Raw genomic sequence first — 23633 nt, 5'->3', positions numbered from 1 at the left:
CAGACCTAATTCCTGATTACTTGGGACTTATTCTAAAAGCTTAAAAATAATCTAGGATTTGTTAATCTAGGATTTGCTTATTTGAGTTTGTTACAGACATCTTCCCATTCACGGATTTTAGTTTTTGCTGGATTTTAGAAAAAGTCAAAATATTTCTGTAAATATATTTAGAGTCGAGATGAACACATATAACCAGTAAGCTCTAAAATATAAACTGACACCTGCAGCTCACCTGTTGGGATCTGGATATTGGCTGGGAGCTGTGGGGAAGCAGCATTTGGTAGTTGAGGGCCAACACAGACTGGCTGTGGAGCTGCTGTCCTCGGTACAGTTATCACCACAGTCCTTCCTGTGGTTGTGGCCTGGTTTATGGAGGCTATCTGGCTCAGGGCTGGTTTTGCTACCTGTGGAGAGCCATTACTCACTCCTCCGGGTGTGGCCACCTTTGCTATCACCATGATAGAAGGAGAGGAAGTCTGAGGCCCCGGAGGTGTAGCTGTAGAGGAGGCAGGTCGCAGGCTCGGTCCAATTGATATAATTTTAGGTGGGGCAGTGACGGCGTCACTCTTCGAGACAGCGGTGACAATAGATGGGGCCTGCATTGCAGTGATTGGTCCACAATTGGCTGGGACCTTTAATATCCTGACTTGAACAGAGGAGTCTCCATCCCCTGCTGCCCCGCAGGACTCCAGCTTTTGGGATTCAATAACCACCTTATTAGTGGCCATAGTTGTTTCTGAATGGAAGAATAATGTAATGTTTTGAATGCTTCCAAAATGTGACAGGAAACAAAGCTCATTTGTTGTCTTAACTCCTAGTTATAACTAAACCCCACTGAAAAACAATTTTATATGAAGGAGTAGTTCAGGATCCTTGAAGCTGGTCTGAATAGAAACTTGAGTGCTATTTAGGTATATGGAAAAGACCCTCAGTCGTTAAAACCATTCCTCCACCAATGTCCACCAATGTTTCCACCAGAACCTTGACTATACTGTAGAAAGAAAATGCACTTCAAAGTTTACCTTATGGAATTTTAGCAGTCCATAAATATTATCAATTTGGAGTTACAGTGAAGTTACAGCATTTTTAATAGTCCCTTACCTGCTGGTGTGTCTGAATACACTTGTGCCCTGGTTTGTTGTTGTTCTGGTGAATGGCTTCCATAACTGATTACAGTATCTTTGGATTTTTTCGGGGAAAGTTGGGGCTAATAATGATCAAAATGAACATCACACACCATTTGCAGAGACATTTATGTAGAGACTTTTCCCAGAGGTCGATGCTGTGAGATGTGAGATGAAATTCAAAGTACCACACACCTGCTAGTTTTAATTGCGTTTCCTATTCCCTCTGTAACCACCAGTATAAAGTTAGTAGATCAAATTTATCTTAAAAAAAAAAAGGAAAAAAAAGAAAAAACAAACAAACCCACTAGAACCTTGATAGATGCCTATATTTTCCTTATGGGCTGCTGAAATGTCATATGAGTAAACTTTGAAGTGCACTGGCTCTCATTTTCATAGTCTGACTGCGGAAAGAACGTTTTTGCTAACAATCGGGTTTTTTGATTTGCATAAATATTGGCTGGTTCAATAAAGACCAGGTTTAATTTTGCTATCAGTAAAACCGGTAACAGTGAGTAACGTTACTGCTCACAGATCCACGGTCGCGGTCACTGACGTCCTTTTCCAACATTATAGAACTTTTTCCTTTACTTTAAAGAATTAAATCCAGCATCAGCTATTTAACAGCCTAGCTAGTCAAGTCACTAAGCTTTTTTTTAAAAAAAAAAAAAAAAAAAACACTTTTTTGATATATGCGTTATGCTGTTAAATGTATTGACTAACGAATGTAGCACAGAGCAGCTAGCTTACCCTCAACTTAACAGTTAGCCAAGTAACTTACCTTACGTACTTCATTTCACTGCCCGGACCTCAAATGTGGCGGTATTTTATCCAGGGTCGCTGTGTTTTTTCCTTTTTGTTCTTCTTTAATCCCGTGAAAATATCAAGGACTAGCTACATTCAGTGAAGTGAAAAAAAAAAACACCTGAGGAGTCGAAGGCGTTCGACAGCCGCTGCCTTAGGTCCTACTGAGCACTGCTGCGTTTGAGGCCCACACGACATGCGGGTCCATTGTGCTTACGACTGGGAATTTAAAATAACAAATTCAGTATTTGAGAGTTAAAAATACGTTCCAAAATACACATATTCTTAAAAATACAAACAAACAAAAAAAAAACATTTGGCTTATCTGAATAAATGGACTCGGGCTTAGCTAATAGTGATGGGAAGTTCGGCTCTTTTCAGAGAGCCGGCTCTTTTGGCTCAGCTCCCAAAGAAGAGCCGGCTCTTTCGACTCCTGAACGGCTCTTAATTTAGGATTTTTTTATAGGCCTTTATTTTACCATAACTTTGCAAAACCTCATGATTTGTTTGTTGAAAACCCTTTCATGTGCAGTGTTTTTATGAGAATCCTTATAATTGCCTAATTTTGTGCATTTATTCTGTTACAAAACCATTCTTTTGTTTAATATTTAATCAAACATTTTATTGCACAAATTAACAACAAAACAGCAAATAAATCCACAGAGCACAGTTGCTCACACAGCACCACTTTGTCCTCTACTTGATTCTCTTACTAGCTCCTCTGCCAGGTTTTCTGCAGTGTGTTTGTCTGTGAATTCAAATCAGTCCAGAAGGAAAGATGTCATCTTGCAATTTTCAATGAAATAGCAAGTGACAGCCATGAAAGTTGTTCTGGAGGTCCAGCAGTCAGTTGTCAGGCAAATTGATGGAACTTTTTTCACCCTTTCTTCTGTGTCATATAGTTTAGGTATTGTTGTTTGGAACAATGTTCTTCTACTGGGTAGAGAATGTGGGGTTTAAAGTTTTGACAACACTTTTAAAACCTCTGTCCTCCACAATGGAAAAGGGTTGGAAATCAGTAGCTATCATTTTAGCCAACTCTTCATCAATGCTGTGCTGTTTGGATGGGATCATCATTTTGGTTATTCCTGCATGTGTGGGGAAGCCAGTAGATGCTGCTGCACTTGCTGTTTTTTTGGGATGAGACACACCAGGATCTGTAGATGTGTGGCAGCTTGCCCTCTCTCCTCTAACTGCACTGTAGGATGGACAGTTCTCCTATGTCTATGCAGGTTTGAGGTGGAACCTGCTCTTAAAGTAATTTTCATCTTGCAGTGAACACACTCTGCTTTGCTGTTTCCATCATCTTTAAACTGGAGCCAGATGCTGCTTCTCTTTCGGGTGTCACTCATAGTTTCAACTACACCAACTCACACACTCTCCTCACCGCCATCTGACAGACAGTTAACTTGCAGTGGAGCACCGCTCCCCTTCTGAGAACCCTCCTCTCTGTTTTTACATAATGGTATGATCCCATATCCTCACATCTGATTGGCCGCAATCCCATTGCTGACCAATCAAAACAAAGTTCTGCCTTAAGCAGAGATCAGGCTGAGCACTGAGGTAAGCAGCAAAAGGGAAAAAACTGGGAGCCGGCTCTTCTGATTCACTACAAAGCATCGGCTCTCAGAGCCGCGTCTTTTGCTCATGACACATCACTAATCCTCAGTTTGTCCAGCTGCATCAGAACAGAACCAGATGTGAAGTTTTCCTCTTCAAATGACTGCTCTGAGACATCCACTCATGTCTCCACTGGGGGGTTCCTCCTCTTCCTCCTTCTCCTCTTCCTCCTTCAGTTTCTTTGATTTAAATCTTGAAGCTCATAATCAGCTGCTTCAGCAGGAAGTTGTTTCTGCTTGAGTCTTCTGCATATTCCATAGATCATAAAACCAGCAAAAACAACCACAACAACAACTGGCAGACCCACTATCAGTCCAACATGTCCATCCCTGTCTCCTCCACGCTCATCACCACCTGTGAGAAGAGAATGAGATGTGAGGTGTCTGGTAGGTGATGAATCCATTTCCTCTTCAAACTCCTGTCAGACATTATCTACTGCACTTTGATCCCATCACTCATAGCAGCTGTTTGCTACAAAGTCTCATCAGCAACATCTTTAGAAAACACAAACATCTGATCTGTGATGGTTCACTCTCACATCAACAATCAGGAAGCAGCTTCAACTCTGATCCACACACACACACACACACACACACACACACACACGCACGCACACACACTAACCTGGTTGATGAACATCCAGGTTTATGATGCTCATCGTGTGGTTTCTCTGACTCTGGTAGATGTGACACTCGTATGTTCCAGTGTCAGTAATCGTCACATTCTTCACAATCACAGACAGGTTTCCATCTTTCATCCCACTGTCCTTCAGCTCCACCCTGTTCTTAAAAGATGGATGCTGGCGGTCTGGATGTGACTGGCCGTTCTTATATAAAAATACATATTCTGGCTCCAGATCAGGTCTGATCCACTCTACAACCAAGATTTGGGTGTTTTGGGGAACATGACACGGCAAAGTCACATGGTCTCCAGACTTAGCTGTGATGTCTTCTTGATCTGAAGAAGAAAACACACAGCAGAGAGTTGAGGAGTTTTAGATCTCCACACCTCCAGGGTAGCACATTAGATTTGTTAACTCCTCCAAACTTTCACATCACCAACCAAAACACAAACACACTTCAAACTCACCCGCTTTAACCTTCAAATGAATGATGTTAATGATCTCAGGGTCACTTCCTGTGTTGTTCCTTCCAACATAACACTCATATGTTCCAGTATCGTTGATACTAAAATGATTCAGAATCACAGAAAAGTCTCCGTCCTTCATCTGCGGATCTCTCAGCTTTACTCGACCATGAAAAGATGGATACTGGTACTGTTCATACGAGCGACTTTCTCTGAAGAAGTAGACGTAACCCTTTGCTTTCAGGTCAGGTCTGATCCACCTTAATACTAAAATGTTGGGATTGCTGGGATCACGACAGTGTAGAATGACATCTTCTCCAGATTTAGCTTGAATCTCTGAAAAAAAAGATAAAAACCAAAATATTCAGTGTTACAGGTCTTTAGGAAACACTTTTCTTTTGAGCAATTTTCAAACAGACTAAATACTTTTTTATACAGGAAGTCCTTCAGAGGAGTCCTGTGTCTTGGTTTTTCCTGTGGTCACTCACTTTTTGAGGACAGTCTGCTTTAGGCAGATTTATACACGTCAATTTCCTTCTATTTATTTACGATACTAATAATAATGACTCAGCATTTCGCACATTTTCTTGTACGTGTCAAAGTCCCAAGTCTTTTGAGGACAAGTTTGCCTGTGTGCAACTTAAGTCCTAGTCGCAGACTCAAGTCTGTTCTTGTCTCCATCGTCCGACAATCATCTCTTCACACAGTTGGTTGAATTGTTGTTTTGTCTTCATGCTGCTGATTTTATCCAGGATACTGATTCACCAGTACCTGGACCTTCCAGATACTTGTGTATTTATACTACAATTTGTTAAAACACAGTCACTGCACTCAGCTGATCTCCAGTTAACTCACTGTGGGACTTTTACAGAAACTTTCTATATTTGTGTTACTGTGACTAATCCCCACACAGAGACTATAACGAAGTCCACTGACCATGTACCTTGTATGACTCCTGAACCTGACTTAGCTCTTTTGTCAGTGTCACAGAGCTCCATCAACAAAAACAATTCAAAACATATCAGTGAGCCACAGTACTTCAGAGGGTCACATGTTTCTGCCTAAAATAAAATTTCAATGTAGCATTTTTTTTTAAAGAGCCTCAAAAGCTGAGAGGAGGCATCCTGTGTTTCTCTAAGATAGTAACTGTGCATGTGACCTCTGCTCTGTTAACCACCATCAAGTATATGAACAGGTTAATGGTGAGACACTAAACATGAGCAGATAATTAAATGTTGGTTACATTTTCATTTTAACTATATTTAGATTTCAAAACAGGTTTTATCACTTAAGTTCAGTCAAACCACATAAAGGCTTCAGACTTGATAAGCCACCGCACACCCTTTACAAAATAAGTGCTTCATAGTCCAGGTCATCCACACGCAGTCACAAAAAAAATGGCTGATCATTTATTTATCTGCTTGATATTTATTACTAACAATACTGTTCCATGTGTTGTTTAACCAAAGTTTCCTTTATTGTCAGGAGCGTAGCATCCCACTTAGTATCATGGGGCTAGATCTGGAGAAAGCGTTTGGCAGCATAAGTCATCTATATGTAAAGGGTTTTCTATCCCATCTAGGTTTTGGCAAAAGATTCCAGAAATGGCTTTACCTGCTATACACTGATTGTAATAGTATGGTGATGGTAAACTTGTTTTAATGTAAAACCAAAGTTTTTCTGACTCAATTCAGAGCCTTTGTGCCCCCCATGCCCCCCAATGCGATGCAGTGGGCTTCATGAACACATTGTCTTGTCTCTCTACTTTTAAGTCTCGGCTTAAAACCTTCCTCTTTAATAAAGCTTATAGTTAGTTATAGTTATGCTGCCATAGGCTTAGACTGCTGGGGGACCCACCCCCCAATGCACTGAGCTCCTTTCCTCCTCTTGACCATCTCTCCTCTCCTCTCACCCCGCAATTCTCACCACTGTATGTCATTAACTCTGTGTGTTCTCTCCCGTAGTTGTCTTTGTCCTCCTCTGTCCCCCTCTCTCTGTCCCTTTCTGCAGGTGTCCCCCGGCTTTGAAGCTGTGTGTCTTCCAGCGTGAAGCTACTGGTCCTACCAATCTGCCCGATGTTTTGTTGTTGCTTTTTGTTGCTCTGTTCTTTTCTCTCTCCCCTTTCCACTCACCCCAACCGGTCGAGGCAGATGTCCGTCCACCCTGAGCCTGGTTCTGCTGGAGGTTTCTTCCGTTAAAGGGAGTTTTTCCTCTCCACTGTTGCCTATGGTTTGCTCCAGGGGGAATTGTTGGGTTCTCTTTATATATCTTTATAATCTTGGCTTTATTCTGTAAAGTGCCCTGAGATGACTTTGTTGTGAATTGGCGCTATATAAATAACGTTGAATTGAATTGAATTGAATTGAATATAGGTAAACATGCTGAGTGGTCGCACAGAATTGCTGCCCACTCTGGCACATGTTCCCTGCTGTCTTTAGAAGGAGAAACTTCTCATACAGTATGTGGACAACCTCATGTCAGTCAAACCATACTATCCTTAAAACTACACACAGGAGCCTCTAAGAACTATTAGGACCTTTAGGCTGTATATCTGTAAGACAATAGGCCCAATTGTAGGACTGGGTTTCAAAGAGCAATTCAAAACACCACATTATTGTGTCCACCTCCTAAATCAAATGCCCCCTTTTCCCAGTAACCCTGCCACCAGGTCTGACTCAGGCTAATTTCACCCCCAACAAATGTACGACCTTGGTCACTTTTGTTCTTTTTAAGGAATGAACAAACAAGATCCTTCTCGAAGACATTTTATTCTCCTTCTTTTCCTGCTTTTCTGAAGGCTTTTAGCTTCCTGGACAAACTTGAGACTGTGAGATTAAGTTTAAATTCAGAAAATGACTTCAGATAACATCAGGTAGCTGCATTGTCTCTTCCTGTCTCACATCACACCCAAACACACTGTAGAATAGAGGAGTCAGGCATTTTAAGAAACACTGGGAAGAAAACAACACCTGAACTGAAAAACACCCAAACTGGCTGCAACATCACTACTTTCTGACTATTCTTAATTATAATATATATCAGACATTATGATGCAGTTAATGTAATTTACACTCATGTCTTTTGAGTCCTCCACCGCTGATGAGGACACCAGTGCTGAAACCTGTCACAAATACATCAAACTCCCCACAATTCTGTGTCTATGCTCAGGTTTTGATCTGCCTGCTGGTTTTGACCTCTGCATTCTGTCCCTGTTTACCTGGACTTTATGGAAACCTGTTTCTGCACCATTTTAAAGTTCACAACTGTTCCACTGTACCTCCTTGTCTGGGGTTGGGTCCTGTCTCTGCCTTCACTGTGTGTATGTTGAGTTTGAATATTTGGGCTCACTAATAGTAGCATGGTGTTCACATCAACAGAGAAGATGTTGTGTTTGACACATGAATAAATTCATTTAAAATCCACTAACTGCAGACACAAAGTGTGCAGCAGACAGACAGGTGTCTAACATCCTTTTAAACTAAACCACAACCACTTCCTTAAGATAGAGCTTTTTAAAATGATTTCTAAAATCTGTGTTTGAAGGTAATTTGTTTTTTTTATGAAAAATCCACAGCATGAAGACAATACAACACTCCAGCCAACTCAGTGAAGAGATGATTGTCAGAGGACGGAGACAAGAACATTTCCTAGTCATTAAATGTCTCTTGGAGAACAGCACTCTGAGCCTAATAGCACAACATACAGCCCATGTTTAAAAGACAGTCCCTAAATTCCCCAAACCAAAGTCTGAGTCCAAATTGTGGAAAAGTGGATTAATATATAAGTGAAATGTTAAGACTTTTTTTTCTTTGAAAGGCCAAAACTTCTAAAATTCTTTCTATCTGCTTCACATAAATAATGCGGAACCAGAGACAATATAACGTTTCTTCTTTGCTGGTTTTCTGAGGCTGCTACACAAACTCATTACGACGAGAACGAACCCATTTCCCAGTGTCGATGGTAAAATACTCAGCTCAATGTAGATGTAGGTTCACTTTCTTTGACTGAAACTCAAACTAACTAAAGCTGTACTGTGACTCCTACCACCTGTACACACATACACACCACAATACGTGATCTAAACTACACCATATTGTTCTCTCTTACACAAAGATTCAGGAAGTAGAGCTGTTCACGGAAAGTTCAGCTAAATATTTCCAAAATCATTTTGACTCGTAAATAACATGTTTATACTTTACACGAACACACATTGGTGTTTGATTCAACCAGAACCCAGCAGCACAGTAGTTAGATCATGAAATAATTTAATCTCTTCTGAGGATTCTGGGCTACTTAATTCTCAAAAACTCTAAAAGTACATTTACATTTTGTATCGACTGTAGCTATGAGGAAACGGAAGAGCTGCCTCGTGGTCGGTAGACGCGAAGAGACGATAAGGTTGTTAAGTTAAAATCATCAAGCAGGATTTAGTTTTCTTCCAATACACTTCACTACCGGAAACATGCAGTTTCCCAGATCTTGGACTTGGACATTATCACAGAAAAACCAGTTTCTCTCAGCTCGGTGAACAAACTCAGATTTCCAGTATCTGCGTATGCAGCTTACCATCAGTCAGGCCCTTGGTAAAGAAACATATGAGCAGAGACAGAAATAGCGTCCTTTTCCAAGTACCCATCTTCTACTTCTGCTCTTTGAAAAACTTTAGATAATCCAGCTTCATTTGTTGGTGAAGGGTAGAGATGATCTTTTCCAGTGAAGAACTTTCTTCCTGTCTGTCTTTAATACTTGCACTCAAACTCTGACGAAAGTAGTCACGTGATAAAACACACACAGGAAACTGTGAAAATTTACTGTACATAAGCACCTGAGCTGTAAAAAGATGTAGAATCATGTCTGTTAAGAAGCCCCTGATGATCCAGACCTGTCTGACATGATTTATTAGTAAACCAGGACTTTGCAAGAAGGAGGTTGAAGTGAGATCAACACTGTAACAACACTAAATCAACAACAGAGAAAAGCTGGGTAACGCTTTAGATCACAGCTCGTGACTTACAGGGTGAGTACAGCAAACGTACCTATTAGTAACAACAGTAAACCTCCACATATCTATTTGTTGTTGCTTGATAACAATAAGCAAACTGTGTGGATGACAGGATAACAAGCCGAGAATAAGATAATACCTACAGTCTGAGTATTTTGTAGTTAAAAGTACTTATAAAATAATTAAATAATAGCTGTGAATACTTACTGTGTAACTACAGGTAACAAAAGGGTGAGAGGCTCCGCTTTAAGTTACAGCCCTCATTTGTTGTACTTATGGTGTAACTGCTGTTATAACCGGGCTCAGAGGCCATGACAAAAACGGGAAAATGACACCAAGATTATCCACAATAATGTTCATTAAAATAAACGTAAATCAAATCAAGAGATGTGTTAGTCAGTCATATCAGTAGTGAACGTGTGGATGTGTGTAAACATGGTGTAGCTGCAAGTGTGGAAATGTATAAGAACCAAAGTAAACCAAACAGTGGTGACCAGCAGAGAGAGAGAGAGAGAAAGCCTCCAGAAGACCAGCTCCTTTATAGTCTTTAGAGCTCTAATTCCAGGTGCTGCACATCTGGCAGGCCCCCAGTCAGCAGTCAGCCTGGAAGGAGAGGACACCCACTCCCCAGCCACGCCAGGCCGTCACACTACAGATAAGAAGAGGCCCTCATTTGTTGTACCTACTGTATAACAACAAGAGGCAGCAGTGCCAACCCACTACTATCATGTGATGATTAATTATTATTATCAATAAGTTGTATAAAATACTAAACTAAAGCTCAACTGATTTAAAATGCTTTTGCATGTAATATAAAAGCATAATTGCTATTTATTTTCTCAAAAATGAATATATCTAAACCTGTTTGTTACCTGTTGTTATACAGTAGGTACAACAAATTCAACCCTCAGAACTCTAGGATATATCTGGTTGTTTCTCAATACTTTTACCTTTATATTTCACATTTATTTTCACCATGTCATTTGTTTCAGCAGAACATTTTTTTCATTTTGAAATACTGTAATAACACATTGGATCTACGACCACACAAGAAACGTTCTTCCTGCTGAGTTTGACATCAGCAGATTCACCAGAGGGTGGAAAAAAAGAAAAAAACTAAATTCAAGAACATTCGACACACAAAGCATTGCTAGATGTGTCCTAATTTGGGAAATTGAACAAATGTGAATCGTCTACCATAACTCTTGTTTTGCATGGTCTATCAGCACCATTCAAAAAATGCCTAAGGGTTTGATATCTGCACTTTCCACACACCAAAAAAAGACTTGAGCATCTGTAGCACTTTGTGTGTGACTTGATCACGCCAGGCCGGATAAGGGTTAAAGTGGAGCCTCTCAACCTTTTCTTAACTGTAGCTACACAGTAATTAGACCATAAGTATTCAAACCCATCATGTAATTATTTAATAAGTACACCTTTACTTTCTGGATGCACTTATTGTAACAGCTCCAGGAAACACACACACACACACAGACACACACACAAACACTCTCACCTGGTGGATTAACAGTTAGGTTGATGATGCTCATCCATTGGTTTGTTTCTCTCTGGACGACCCCACATTTATATGTTCCAGTGTCATCAGTCTTTACATTCTTCAGAATAACAGAAGCGTCTCCGTCCACCCTGTTCTTAAAAGATTGATGCTGGAAGTCTGGATCAGACCATCCATTTTGATACCAAAACACATAATCTGGCATCAGATCTGGTCTGATCCACTCTGCAACTTTGATGTTGTTGTGTTTTGGAACTTGACATGGCAGAGTGACAGTGTGTCCAGGTGCAGCTGTGATGTTCATCTGGACTGAAGAAGAGAGAAAAAACAGAGCAGAGTGAGGGACTGTCAAAGAGAAGACAATGATCTTTACTGTCAGAAGGACCAGAATCTGAAATCTGGAACATTGTGGTGTGACCTGGTTGACCCACATCTCACATTCACAATCAGGAAGCAGCTGCACTTCAAACTCACCTGGATCAACCTTCAGGTGGACGATGCTGAAGACCTTTGGGTAACTTCCTGGGATTCCAACATAACACTCATAAGTTCCATTGTCATTAATGGCGATGCTCTTCAGAATCACAGAACAGTCTCCGTCCTTCATCTCTGGATCTCTCAGTTCCACTCGACTGTGAAAAGACTCATGCTGCTAGTTTTCATAGGAGCACTTCTCTCTGTAGAAGAAGACGTAATCATCTGGTCCACTTTAACACAGTAATGTCAGTATCTCCAGGGCCCTGACACTGAAGGGTGACGTCTTCTCCTGGTTTTTTTATGTCTTGTGGTTTATATATAAGCAGAAAAAAATCAGAGAAAAGCATGAAGTTAGAATCAGTAACAAAACTCAGTCCATTCTCATTCCTGATGCATTAAAAAGCACCAATTTGTCAAGACCTTCTGTGCCTCATGCTGAGGCCGAAGGTGCCCACGGACGCTCGGAGCCTTCAGTGTAGTTAATAAGAAACCCCGGTGCTTCCATATTTCATGGCAAAGCAGCACAATTTGACGCCTTAGGAAGCGTCAATATCTGACACTGTGTGATGAGAACGTGTTGGAAATCTGTAGAAAACGCTTTGATTTTAACACAGTCTTTACACCACTACACAGCTTGGTCTGAAATAAAAGCAGAAACGACTTAAAGTAATGTGTGAATCCGTTTAATTACATTTTTAGACAAATTACTCTTTTTAAATTTGAACCACATGGTTTGTTATTCACATGTGATGCTTTTATCACCATCTTATATTGAAAGTAAGGCTCATTTTACAGATTCTTTTTACACTATATATACTTTATTTTGGCAGATCTGTCATTTGACATATCAATAATTCATTTTTATAAACATCTCTTTGTGTGGCTGCTCACTGTTGTTGTGTTCTTCACTGCATATGATTCTTGTTTAGGACCAAGAAAACGTTAATAAAGAATCAGAGAATAAGAGAAGCTGAGTTTTCAGTGAGGAAACAATTGATCAGAATTTAGCATTTATGATTTCTGCTCACACTAATGTGTCTGTTAGTGTTTCTCAGACGCAATCAGAGGGTTTCACAGTGTAACAGAGGAAGTTTACTAACCTTTTGAGCAGCACAGCACTGACGTCACAGCTAAAGAGAAAGACAAGTTAGTTTGTGGATTCACACTCAGCAAATGAGACAACAGAGAAAACACTGTGCTGTGCTGAAGGAGCAGGAAACAGCACTTTCTCTTTTGCTTCAAACCAGATGTTCTCAGTATTTTACAACCACTTGTTGACTTTCATTAAGTATAATTTAACTTCCTAATGAATATTTGTGCTAAGATTTTTTTTTTGAATCCCATAACCATCAAACTGTGAGTGTCTGGTTAAACTGCACTTCTTAACCTGGAGCTTCACGTTGTGTTAAATTATTTTAGTCTATTAAAATAACAAACTTTCTTCTCTCACTTGGCCACAATAACTCCACAGATGTAACAACCATCTAAGCCACAGGAGTTTAGAGCTGATTCCTCCAGCGTTAGAAGCACATCCACCAAATGTAAAACACATCGGACCTGTTTTCACAATCACACAGCAGCTGTATAACCCGATGGAAATTTTGTCTCCATCTTCCTGGGTGTTGTTTGGGTTTTGTTTTCCTTTGGTTTTGTTCTTTGTAATATATTTTTCTTAAATAGTTCAGAGTTTTGTTATTTACTGTGTGTTAAGTTTAAGAAATGTTTAAAAGTCCCGTGTGGTCGTCTCCTCATTGTCTTTCGTCATCTCCTCGATCCAGCACCTTCCATCTCCTGCTGACAACTTTTGTTTTTTTTGTTCAGACTTTTTAACCTCATCAGGCCATTGACACACATCCACACATTTGTTACTCGTTTGACTAAAGCTGGACAATGTCCCCAAAAAAGCTGAGAGACTTCAGATCAGTAGCAGAGGCCATTATGTTGTACATGTTTTCACTATGCTGGATACTGATCATTCTGCTCATCAGGAAGATAAAATAACTATAAGCAAAAGAATTTACCACCTTTATAAAAATTCTTTCCATGTTCCTCCTTTTGTCCTTAATGTTTCCTTCACTGTAAATTCAGCTTTCCTAACTCAGATAAATTTGTTAACTTTACTCAACATCAACAATATGCACTTTTCACTAGGATTTATTTAGTAAGAGTTAATTACAGGGTGATGAAACGATTTAAGTTTTTGAGTGAAGCACGCAATGACAATTCTTCACCATTAGGAAACAGAAATGCACTAACATTGTTAATAGTTTGCAGAAGGCAGAAGAAAACCCACCTTTCCTCCCACCACCTTCCGTCCTCCTGAATCATGATAGAACATATTCAAACAGTTTTAAACAAATGCTAGAAGTCCTGGTTTTAAAAGGTTCATACTTTTCTGTTTTCCCAAAGTTGGCATAAGTAGCCTAGTTGGGAAATGAGCAATAAAAAAAATTCTGGTTAGCAGCAACACATGACCATACGGATTGTTTCCCGTTTATAATATCTATTATAAAGGCCATAGCATTCATAGAGAACAATGTTGAAGTCTGGCAAGAGAGTGTGTTAACAGTGAATTAGTTTTGTTGTTATTAAGCAGTGAAGTTGCCTATTTTACACAATGAGTGTAATGTTATAGTTATATATTTTCTTCTTTCAAAACTGAGTGAAGGACAAATAACCGAAGTCACGTCAGTAAAACCAACGGTATTAACATCCACACGCGTCTCCATAATGTTCTTATCATTTTTCCATCACATAAAACACTTAACACTTACACTTAAAACTGTACTGCAAACTCTGGCAATTGCACAAATTGACTTTTCTGGCCTCTCTTGGGTTATAATGACCTGTCAGTGTTAGCATCGTAATAGTCATGTGTAAATAGTTTGCTATCCACATGCATCAATCGTTCCCATTGTTTTCTTTATTAATATTGCACCTTCTCTTGAGTTCGACCTGGCTGAGCCTTAAGACACAAACTAACCTCTCATAATCTCCAAATCTCCAGAGCTCCAGGATCTGCCGATTAGAAGTAAACCATCATTTGCATGGTTTGAACTTATAACACTGCATGCTTTGATCCCTTTAGGCTCCAAATGATTATTTTATCATTGTCATACAATTACTACATGTGTTTTTTATATTGAGTTAAAAATAAAAGGTTTAATTTAATATTTTTTCAGCAGTAATGATGACGTTTTTGTAGTTTGCTGTAATTGTTGTAAAGAACGCACATATCAAGGACGGGCTCTAAGCTACGCACCACTACACACTAAATGCAACTTACCAACTAGTGAATTTTTGTCCTTTTCAGAAGACATGCTCACATCAACTGCTGGAGGACTCTTCACTGACAGGCGCTTCATCAACGTGGGCTTTAGTACACCGGAGGTGAGATGCCAGGAGTATTTTGTAAGATATTTTAACATAGATGAAACCAGAAGTAGCTCAGTTTTTGACAGTATTAATTATGCTGCACGTAAGCTGGAATTAATTTGAGAGGCTGTCCACACTTAAAGTCTCCTTTTAAAATTATTTCTTACAGATGCAGTGGACCTGTAAGCATGTAGTTTTTCATGCTTACGTCTTTTTTTTGTCCAAGAAAGGAAGTGTTGGAGAAACATTGTCAAACTTTGTGCAGCACATTAATTCAGATGTGTGTCTGTTCAAACCTTGTTATGTCTTTATTCTTATAAAGTGAAATATTTTTGATGAGTTGACCACAAATTGCCTTTTTTGGGGAGTCAGAATGGTAATTAAAGTCATAACTATGAATATCTGAGCAAGAAGAAAAAAAATACTTATATTACAGAAACTAAAACTAGAATAGAGAACAGCAAGAAGGTGAATGTGAACATGAAGTAAATGGGTAAGGAATGTGAACCAGCAAATATAATTAAACTGATGGGATAATGAGAACAAGAATAAACATAAAAACTATATCTTGAGCAAGAAAAAACACATTTAAAACTTAATTTCAGATGCTAACTGACTTTTGAAAAACCTAAAGAGGATATACGACACAGTAAGAATATTTCAGTAAATCTATTTCTCCAGCTGCTGACAGCAGCTTTTTGTTTTTCTTCAAACTTTTGATATGGGTCTGAGATATTTAGGGGGAAAACAGAAGCTTTTTATTTGCTGGCAATACTTGTACAGTTTTACTGTACCTGAACAAAGGATGTCACACATGAGCCCCTTCTACATCCTCTGTTTAGAAGAAGCCCCCCCAAAGCCACATTTTTTGCTTTGTTGCAAATGATTGATTTGAATCACAGTTGTGAAGAGCAATGTCAGTTGTCTGAAGAAACTTAGTAATTCAGGGTTAACCCTAACCCAGAGAATGCTGTTCAGAGGTGACTGGACTTGTTTTTAGTTTGGAAAAACTTTTCACCTTTCATTCTAAAGATTTAACTGGGCAGCCAGTTAAACAGAACCATGGAGCCAACAAGACAGTAGGTGAAATGATTTTTAAAAAGTCCAAGAATGTCCAATTGCTACGGAACAGCATTTCCTGGGACAGCAGTGTTAGTTGTTATAAAAGAGAGTTTTAATGTCAGTTTGAGGTTAAAAATAAAATAAAAAGAAATCAGAGTTGAACTGTGTCATTACCTTAATATGTCATGTGTAAATGTATTTAAGGAAAATGGAACTTGTTTCTCATTAGCATAAAATGGATGTTTGAAGGACTGAAGTTACACAAGTACCACTTACTGTTTTTTTTTTAATCAGTTTGCCTGGTTTTACCAAGTAAATCAAGTAACTGCAACTTTGTAATACAGTCCACAGCACATTTAACTTGAAATTATTTTGTTGTTTGAAATGGTCATTTGGAGTCCTCCATGCTGAGTCACTAGTTAAGTGAAGTTCACTAAATTGTGACTTTACCACACTTGATAAGTGTTTGTAAGTAGAAAATACGAGCCCTGTTCCGGTTTACTTTGCTTTTTCAATGCAAACGGTTTGCATGCTTTTTTTAAGTAAGGCTAACTAATTAGAATTGCAGCAGTTTGGTTCAGGTGGAAATAAAACTCAACTCTTATGATCAGTGTTTTATAACTGATTTCAGTGTAGAAACTGTTTGACTTCACTTGACTTCATTTATTCCCACGGTTACTTGAGGCCTGAACTCCCACCTGAAAACAAACTGCAGACTGAAGGTCTGATTAAAATCACTATGTAATATGGATTTATGATGCAGTGACTACACTCAGAATATGACAGTAGAAAACCAGAGATTAAGATGTAATTACATTGTAAATTCACTGTCTATCTCCAGTTTTATTGATTTTCATTGACAGATCATCATCTTAACAGTTTTGACGACATCTGTGTCCTGTGATCTACAGAAAGTTATTTTCATGTCAAAAACCAAATGTGTATCATGGAGGGTTGACCAGATCAGATCAGATCAGGCCTGAATCAACCTGTTCAACAGGTCAGTCAAGTTCTGGTGAACAACTTACAGCAACAAACCAAATGTGGAGCTTGTTCAATATTTACATTTATACAAACCCTGGATCAGAAATACAGAAACATGTTCAGTGTTTATACTTGGAAAACTTAAAAAAAGAGAACAGCAGAGAACTTTAAAAAAATAACATTAGCACCATTTCTTACTGTAGTTTAGAGTCAGAAAAATATCTGACTTTGCAACTGAAAAGAACCTCTGAGAGCCGCATCTTTTGCTATTTGTGTCTTTAGTTTTTTTAGTCTTTTAGTTTTTTCCCTTTTGCTGCTTACCTCAGTGCTCAGCCTGATCTCTGCTTAAGGCAGAACTTTGTTTTGATTGGTCAGCAATGGGATTGCGGCCAATCAGATGTGAGGATATGGGATCATACCATTATGTAAAAACAGAGAGGAGGGTTCTCAGAAGGGGAGCGGTGCTCCACTGCAAGTTAACTGTCTGTCAGATGGCGGTGAGGAGAGTGTGTGAGTTGGTGTAGTTGAAACTATGAGTGACACCCGAAAGAGAAGCAGCATCTGGCTCCAGTTTAAAGATGATGGAAACAGCAAAGCAGAGTGTGTTCACTGCAAGATGAAAATTACTTTAAGAGCAGGTTCCACCTCAAACCTGCATAGACATATGAGAACTGTCCATCCTACAGTGCAGTTAGAGGAGAGAGGGCAAGCTGCCACACATCTACAGATCCTGGTGTGTCTCATCCCAAAAAAACAGCAAGTGCAGCAGCATCTACTGGCTTCCCCACACATGCAGGAATAACCAAAATGATGATCCCATCCAAACAGCACAGCATTGATGAAGAGTTGGCTAAAATGATAGCTACTGATTTCCAACCCTTTTCCATTGTGGAGGACAGAGGTTTTAAAAGTGTTGTCAAAACTTTAAACCCCACATTCTCTACCCAGTAGAAGAACATTGTTCCAAACAACAATACCTAAACTATATGACACAGAAGAAAGGGTGAAAAAAGTTCCATCAATTTGCCTGACAACTGACTGCTGGACCTCCAGAACAACTTTCATGGCTGTCACTTGCTATTTCATTGAAAATTGCAAGATGACATCTTTCCTTCTGGACTGATTTGAATTCACAGACAAACACACTGCAGAAAACCTGGCAGAGGAGCTAGTAAGAGAATCAAGTAGAGGACAAAGTGGTGCTGTGTGAGCAACTGTGCTCTGTGGATTTATTTGCTGTTTTGTTGTTAATTTGTGCAATAAAATGTTTGATTAAATATTAAACAAAAGAATGGTTTTGTAACAGAATAAATGCACAAAATTAGGCAATTATAAGGATTCTCATAAAAACACTGCACATGAAAGGGTTTTCAACAAACAAATCATGAGGTTTTGCAAAGTTATGGTAAAATAAAGGCCTATAAAAAAATCCTAAATTAAGAGCCGTTCAGGAGTCGAAAGAGCCGGCTCTTCTTTGGGAGCTGAGCCAAAAGAGCCGAACTTCCCATCACTAACCTATAACTATAACTATAGCTATAAGTCAACCAGGCTGTTTGATTTATTCACCGTGTGCTCCCTGCTACAGACACGTCGTTCTTACATCGCAAAAGAAAGAAATCAGTTCTTGTGAGCATAGATGTAACCATATGAGATCAATATCAGTCGAAAAGAGATGAATTCCATAGACGTGAAGAGTTGAATTTATCATCTCTTTTAAAGAACTTTCTGCAACCAAACCTCTCAACGGAATGTCATGGTGTCATTTTAAAGCCTCCCTCACATTTGATTTGTCGCTGTCGAGGCTGAAAACGCTTCCAAATGTAGAGCTGAACAATATCATGCACTGTGTGTTAAAGGGAGAGATGACATAAAGAGATACATTTCATCACATGACATCTGCCTGCAACAACCTAATTTTTGATTGTGTCTGTGCCACGGAGCTCATTTCTTGTGCAAAACAGTATTTCAATGTAAATATTCTTCCTTGGATTAATGTTTCTTGTAATTTGACCATAGCATGAAAAAAGTTTTTACTCAAGTTGAAATCCACTTGACTGCTGATTTTGAAAATAATATTAGTTTTTTAGTTTTCTGCTTTAAATGACTTATGAGAAACAAGTTTAAGTTTCATATTATTCAATATAAATATTTTAGCTTTTATCTATGTTTAAATGTTTATTTTTATTCTGTAAATGCTAGGTAAGTAGAAGCACACACCAATTGAAGGTACAGAGTCTAACTTAGGCTGTTGATGCCAAGTTTTACTAGTTCTTGGTATTTTTATTTTGTCCTAATATTGTTGTCTTTTCTATTCAGATTTTGTTTTAAAACAAGCCCTTCATTTGAGTCTTCATAGCAAATTTACTCCCATTGTAATTCCAGTTTATAGGTTTACTTTTTAGAATTCTGACTTTTATTTTCAGTTTCCGTTATAACCTTGGTTTAGTTATGATCGTGTGCCAGTGTTAACTACTGACCCTGTAATGTGACAAACCCCTAAAAGTAATGCAGAGCTGATGGAACACTATTAAACTGAACAATGACATGAGTGATACACATTCTTTAATAGGATAAATCGATCTCCAAGTTGATTGTAAAATGAAGAAGGGGTTTTGTGACATGAAATTATTTAGATAATATGAGCAAAAAAGATCGCAGCACATTCAACAAGAGCTTTAGTCCATGTTATAATGAGGTTTTTGAGAAGTAAAGGAGCTGGTCAGGTCCTGCACCTCAGCGCCAACGTTGTTAGTTACAGCTCTGTAGTTCTGTCGCATATTCACACTGATAAGACAGTTGAACTGTGCAGACTTCGAACAATCAATGTGGGAATGTTTGGATTATGTATATTTAATGTTAAAAGATTCAAATCTTTAATAAAAAGGTCTTATGTGTTATGACTCCTACAACTTAATGGAACTGCATCCCTTTAATTCTTCCCTTTCTGACTGTAAACACACTACAACCCAGGTAGAAAAAGCATGTCGTTTTGAACAGAGACTCAGCTGCGGCGCTGGGATATTTCCTCATTTATTACTCACTGAATTCAACTGTTACTCTTGATAATGTCGCTAAGCCCTCAGTCAATTCCTGCCTGCTGTGTCTTCTTCACCTATGTCCTCCTAACAGATGTAAGACCAACTCCTCATCTTCAGCAAGAGACAGACCGGTGTCCAGAGCTGTGTGCTCCTCCTCATCCTGCTGCCCCACTTTCCTCCTCTTCCCCTGCTCCTCTTCCTCATCGCTGCTTTGCTTCCGTTTAGCTGACCCTGTCTGATCCTGCTTCTCCTCCTCCGAGCACAGCTTGTCAGGGTCCGGCAGACTGCTGGGGTCAAACTCATCCTCACTGTTATTGGCCAGGTAGGCCACTACCTCATCCTCCTCATCAGACTTTTGGGCACGCTGCTTGCTGGCCTCCCTCCTGGCCGCTTTAGCCTTCAGCCTCTCCTCTCTGTGCTTGGCTTTCACCCTGCGCCTGTATTCCTGTTTGTCGAACGCCTCATCCTCACGTTTCAGCCTCTCTTTGGCTTTCTCCACGTTGATGCCTGAAACCTGCTCTTCCTCCTCCTCATCTTCCGCAGTCACTGCCCGTTGAACAGGGGGCCATAGCTGCACAGCCTCTCCTTCGTCATCGAAAGTGACTTTGGTGTTGACCTGGAAGTTTCTTTTGAGGGCCTTTTTAGCCTCTTTGAACTTTGTCTCTTTTACAGATTTCTTTGTGGTGCTCTCCTCAGGCTCCTCTAAACTCTCCTGGTCCTGTGTCAGATTGAAGACATCCTTTTTTTTGACTGTTAGCAGCTCCAGGTCCCTTAGATCATCATCATCGCTTTCATCTGTGGCCTGAAGACGTATCCTGGACTGATCCACAGCCTGTTCATCCCCACTGTCCTCATCCTCAGCTGATTCTTCAGACTCTGAACTTTGACCTCCCTCCCTCCTCCACTGCACCTTAAAGCTCCTCAGCTCCTTTTCTTCTTCAGACTGCTCCTCCTCTTTCTGACTGCCTTTCTCTGCTCTTCGCGTCTGGGCTTTATTTAAGAAGCGCACCCTGGGAGCCACAGCAAGGCCCAGAGAGAGCGCGTACTCATGGATCTGGAGTTTAAAAACGTCAAACACCTCTTTATTCTTCATTAGGTAGATGGAGCGCAGGTAGGAAACAAAACACCTCTGGGCCCTCTCCTTCTGCTCCTTCTCCTGGGCCAGGAAGGCTTCCAGCTTCTGCTGCACATTCTGCAGCTTCTCTGGGTTCACCTGAAATTAATTACAGAATAGAAATAAAATCAATGCTGAAATGCTGTACTGCTCTTTTGCTGTTGTAACACTCCAATCCCTGTGCTTCGATCATATATGTTGCAACTAAAAGTTCCCTGAGGAGTTTTTAATAGAACTATGGAGCAACATAGTGATGTTGTGTGTCATGTTAACAAATGACCACAACATAGGTGAGTGAGTTTGCTGTGTTGATATGAATAAACGAGCTCTTACCTGGATCTTATTGATGGGAACTTTTTTCTCCTCCAGCTGGCTTAACATGCCTTTCTCTTCTGAGGGGAGCAGAAGTAACAGGGCCTCCCCACCCTCCTTGTACCTGGCAGTCCTGCCAACCCTGTGGATGTAGGTGTCCGCATCTTCAGGACAGTCAAACTGCAGCACCCAGTTGACAGCAGGGAAGTCCAGGCCTCTGGCGGCTATGTCAGTGGCAAACAGCACTGCGTTCTGCTTTCTGAGGAAGTCATTGTAAACCTCCACTCTCTTCATCTGTTGCTGCTTGCCATGCAAAGCCAGGACAGGTATGCCCGGTCTGAGACGGCAGAAGGCACGGAAAAGGAACTGTACCTCCTTGCAGCATGCAAAGAAGATTATGATCTTCTTCTTTAGGTGGCTCCTGATGAAAGAGTAGAGCATGTTGACCTTCTGGTGGAGCTCACACACCACGTAGCTCTGCTCCAGAGTGGCTGGTGTGCTGAACTTGGCCTTCTCATGAACCCACACGTACTCTGGATCTTTGAGGCTAAGCCGGGCCAGGTCTTTGACAGACTTGGTCTGCGTGGCGGAGAACAGCAGCGTCTGCCTTGAGTTGGGAAGATTCTCTACAATCGCGTTTAGTGTATCCGCGAAGCCCATGTCCAGGATGCGGTCCGCCTCATCCAGTACTAGCATCTGGAGGTTAGAGGCGTGGAAGGTGGCCGTCTCATCCATGTGCTGAAGCAGCCGGCCCGGGGTGCAAATGACGATATTGGTGTGGTGGATCCTCTCTGACTCGCTCTTCAGGTCCTTTCCACCGATGATTAGCCCCGCAGAGAACTCGTGGTTCTTGCCCACCTTGCGCAGGACTTCGAAGGTCTGGTAGGCGAGTTCTCTGGTGGGGGATATGATGAGAGCACCGAGACCGTCCATCGAGCTCCACTGTTGTCGGTAGAGACACTCCAGCACCGGTATAAGGAAGGCTAAAGTCTTCCCGGAGCCTGTCTTAGCTGCGCCGAGGACATCTTTACCCCGTAAAGCGAAGCCGATAGTCTGTCTCTGAATCTCGGTGGGTTGCCTGAACTGAGCAGCCTGGAGCCCCAGCAGAGTTTTCTTTGAGATGGGGAAGTCTGAGAACTTGACAGCCTCCTTGGCGTTAATGTCGCCGTACCTGCTGATAAGCCTGTCGATATACTCCCGTTCGACCTGCCACTCGGGCTTCTTCTTCTGCATGCGCTCCCGCTTCACGCGCACTTTCGTCTTGTTGTATTTTTTCCTCCATTTCTCAAAGTTTTTCACAGGGTCGTCTTCAATCTTTGCGGCTTTCGGCTTCTTTCCAAATGAATTTGAGCCCTTTTTCTCCATAACTTAGGAAAACCAAAGCAAAAACAGAAAGAGGTGGCATAGAACCCTTTGGCGAGCAGCGTGGAGAAAACAGCCTATCGTCGCATTCGCCATGACGTGATCACCACGCGCCACCGATCTTGGTTAAGTTGAGAGAAGGGCAATTTTTGCCCTGACGTTTGTCTGCCTGGCAGCACTTTATCAGCATTGTATACACATTCCATTCATAAATGTAATCACAACAGTGCCCACATCGAACAGCATGTGCAGCATTCATCTTGCTAGACAAGCTGTATATTTATCTATCTATTAATTTTAACATATTCCATTGGTAATACATTTAGGTAATAAATAATATTTGTAATAAATAGACTGACAGATTTAAGTGTTTACACGGTATTATACCTGCTAGTTGTCTGCGTAGTGTTCCTAGGGTTTGTTTTTCCTAAAAGGGAAGCAGCCTAATTTAACAGTTTAAGAGCTTGCTTTATTCTAAATGTACTTAAGAGCTCACTTTCTGAGAGACTAATCGCGTTTCAGGCAAATTCTATCAAGGAAATCTCCTCCTTGCCAACAGAGTTGTTTCTAATGAACCTAGGTGACACATGTCCATAAGTAATAAAACGTTTACGTAAGACAATCCTGAATGACAGATGGACCCAGAAAGCATGGCTGAATCTGAACGGGGAATTTCGCTTTAGAGCGTTGTCGCGTGGTGGACGCAGACTCGGCATAACTCACGTGCTGCTAAAAAAACAACGTTCACAGAAGTTTA

The 23633-nt window shown here is 40.4% G+C and overlaps 4 protein-coding genes across 4 annotated transcripts in view; all 4 read right to left on the bottom strand.

Moving 5' to 3' along the window:
- The window catches only part of LOC137131881 (transcription initiation factor TFIID subunit 4-like), a 41868-nt gene extending 41140 nt beyond the window's left edge, over positions 1-728 (bottom strand). The window contains exon 1 of the mRNA XM_067513716.1: positions 233-728. Within this exon, the coding sequence (XP_067369817.1) occupies positions 233-728 (496 nt within the window). The remainder of the gene's footprint in view (positions 1-232) is intronic.
- hyi (hydroxypyruvate isomerase) overlaps positions 1-23633 on the bottom strand; it is a 237436-nt gene that overhangs the window by 50750 nt on the left and 163053 nt on the right. The gene's annotated exons all lie outside the window — the stretch shown is intronic.
- Positions 3259-11904, bottom strand: LOC137132201 (coxsackievirus and adenovirus receptor-like). Its single transcript, XM_067514428.1, has 5 exons — positions 11627-11904; positions 11153-11461; positions 4638-4970; positions 4173-4505; positions 3259-3902 (listed from the first exon to the last, which is right to left on the bottom strand). Exons 1-5 carry the CDS (start codon positions 11757-11759, stop codon positions 3721-3723), a joined length of 1290 nt encoding a protein of 429 aa, XP_067370529.1. The 5' UTR covers positions 11760-11904; the 3' UTR covers positions 3259-3720.
- On the bottom strand, positions 19596-23467 carry ddx10 (DEAD (Asp-Glu-Ala-Asp) box polypeptide 10). Its single transcript, XM_067514529.1, has 2 exons — positions 21536-23467; positions 19596-21301 (listed from the first exon to the last, which is right to left on the bottom strand). The coding sequence occupies exons 1-2, from the start codon at positions 22877-22879 to the stop codon at positions 20159-20161; spliced, it is 2487 nt and encodes an 828-aa protein (XP_067370630.1). The 5' UTR covers positions 22880-23467; the 3' UTR covers positions 19596-20158.

Source organism: Channa argus, chromosome 8 (assembly GCF_033026475.1).
Source record: "Channa argus isolate prfri chromosome 8, Channa argus male v1.0, whole genome shotgun sequence".
Classification (NCBI taxonomy): domain Eukaryota; kingdom Metazoa; phylum Chordata; class Actinopteri; order Anabantiformes; family Channidae; genus Channa; species Channa argus.
This window is presented reverse-complemented; position numbering and strand designations above follow the sequence as displayed.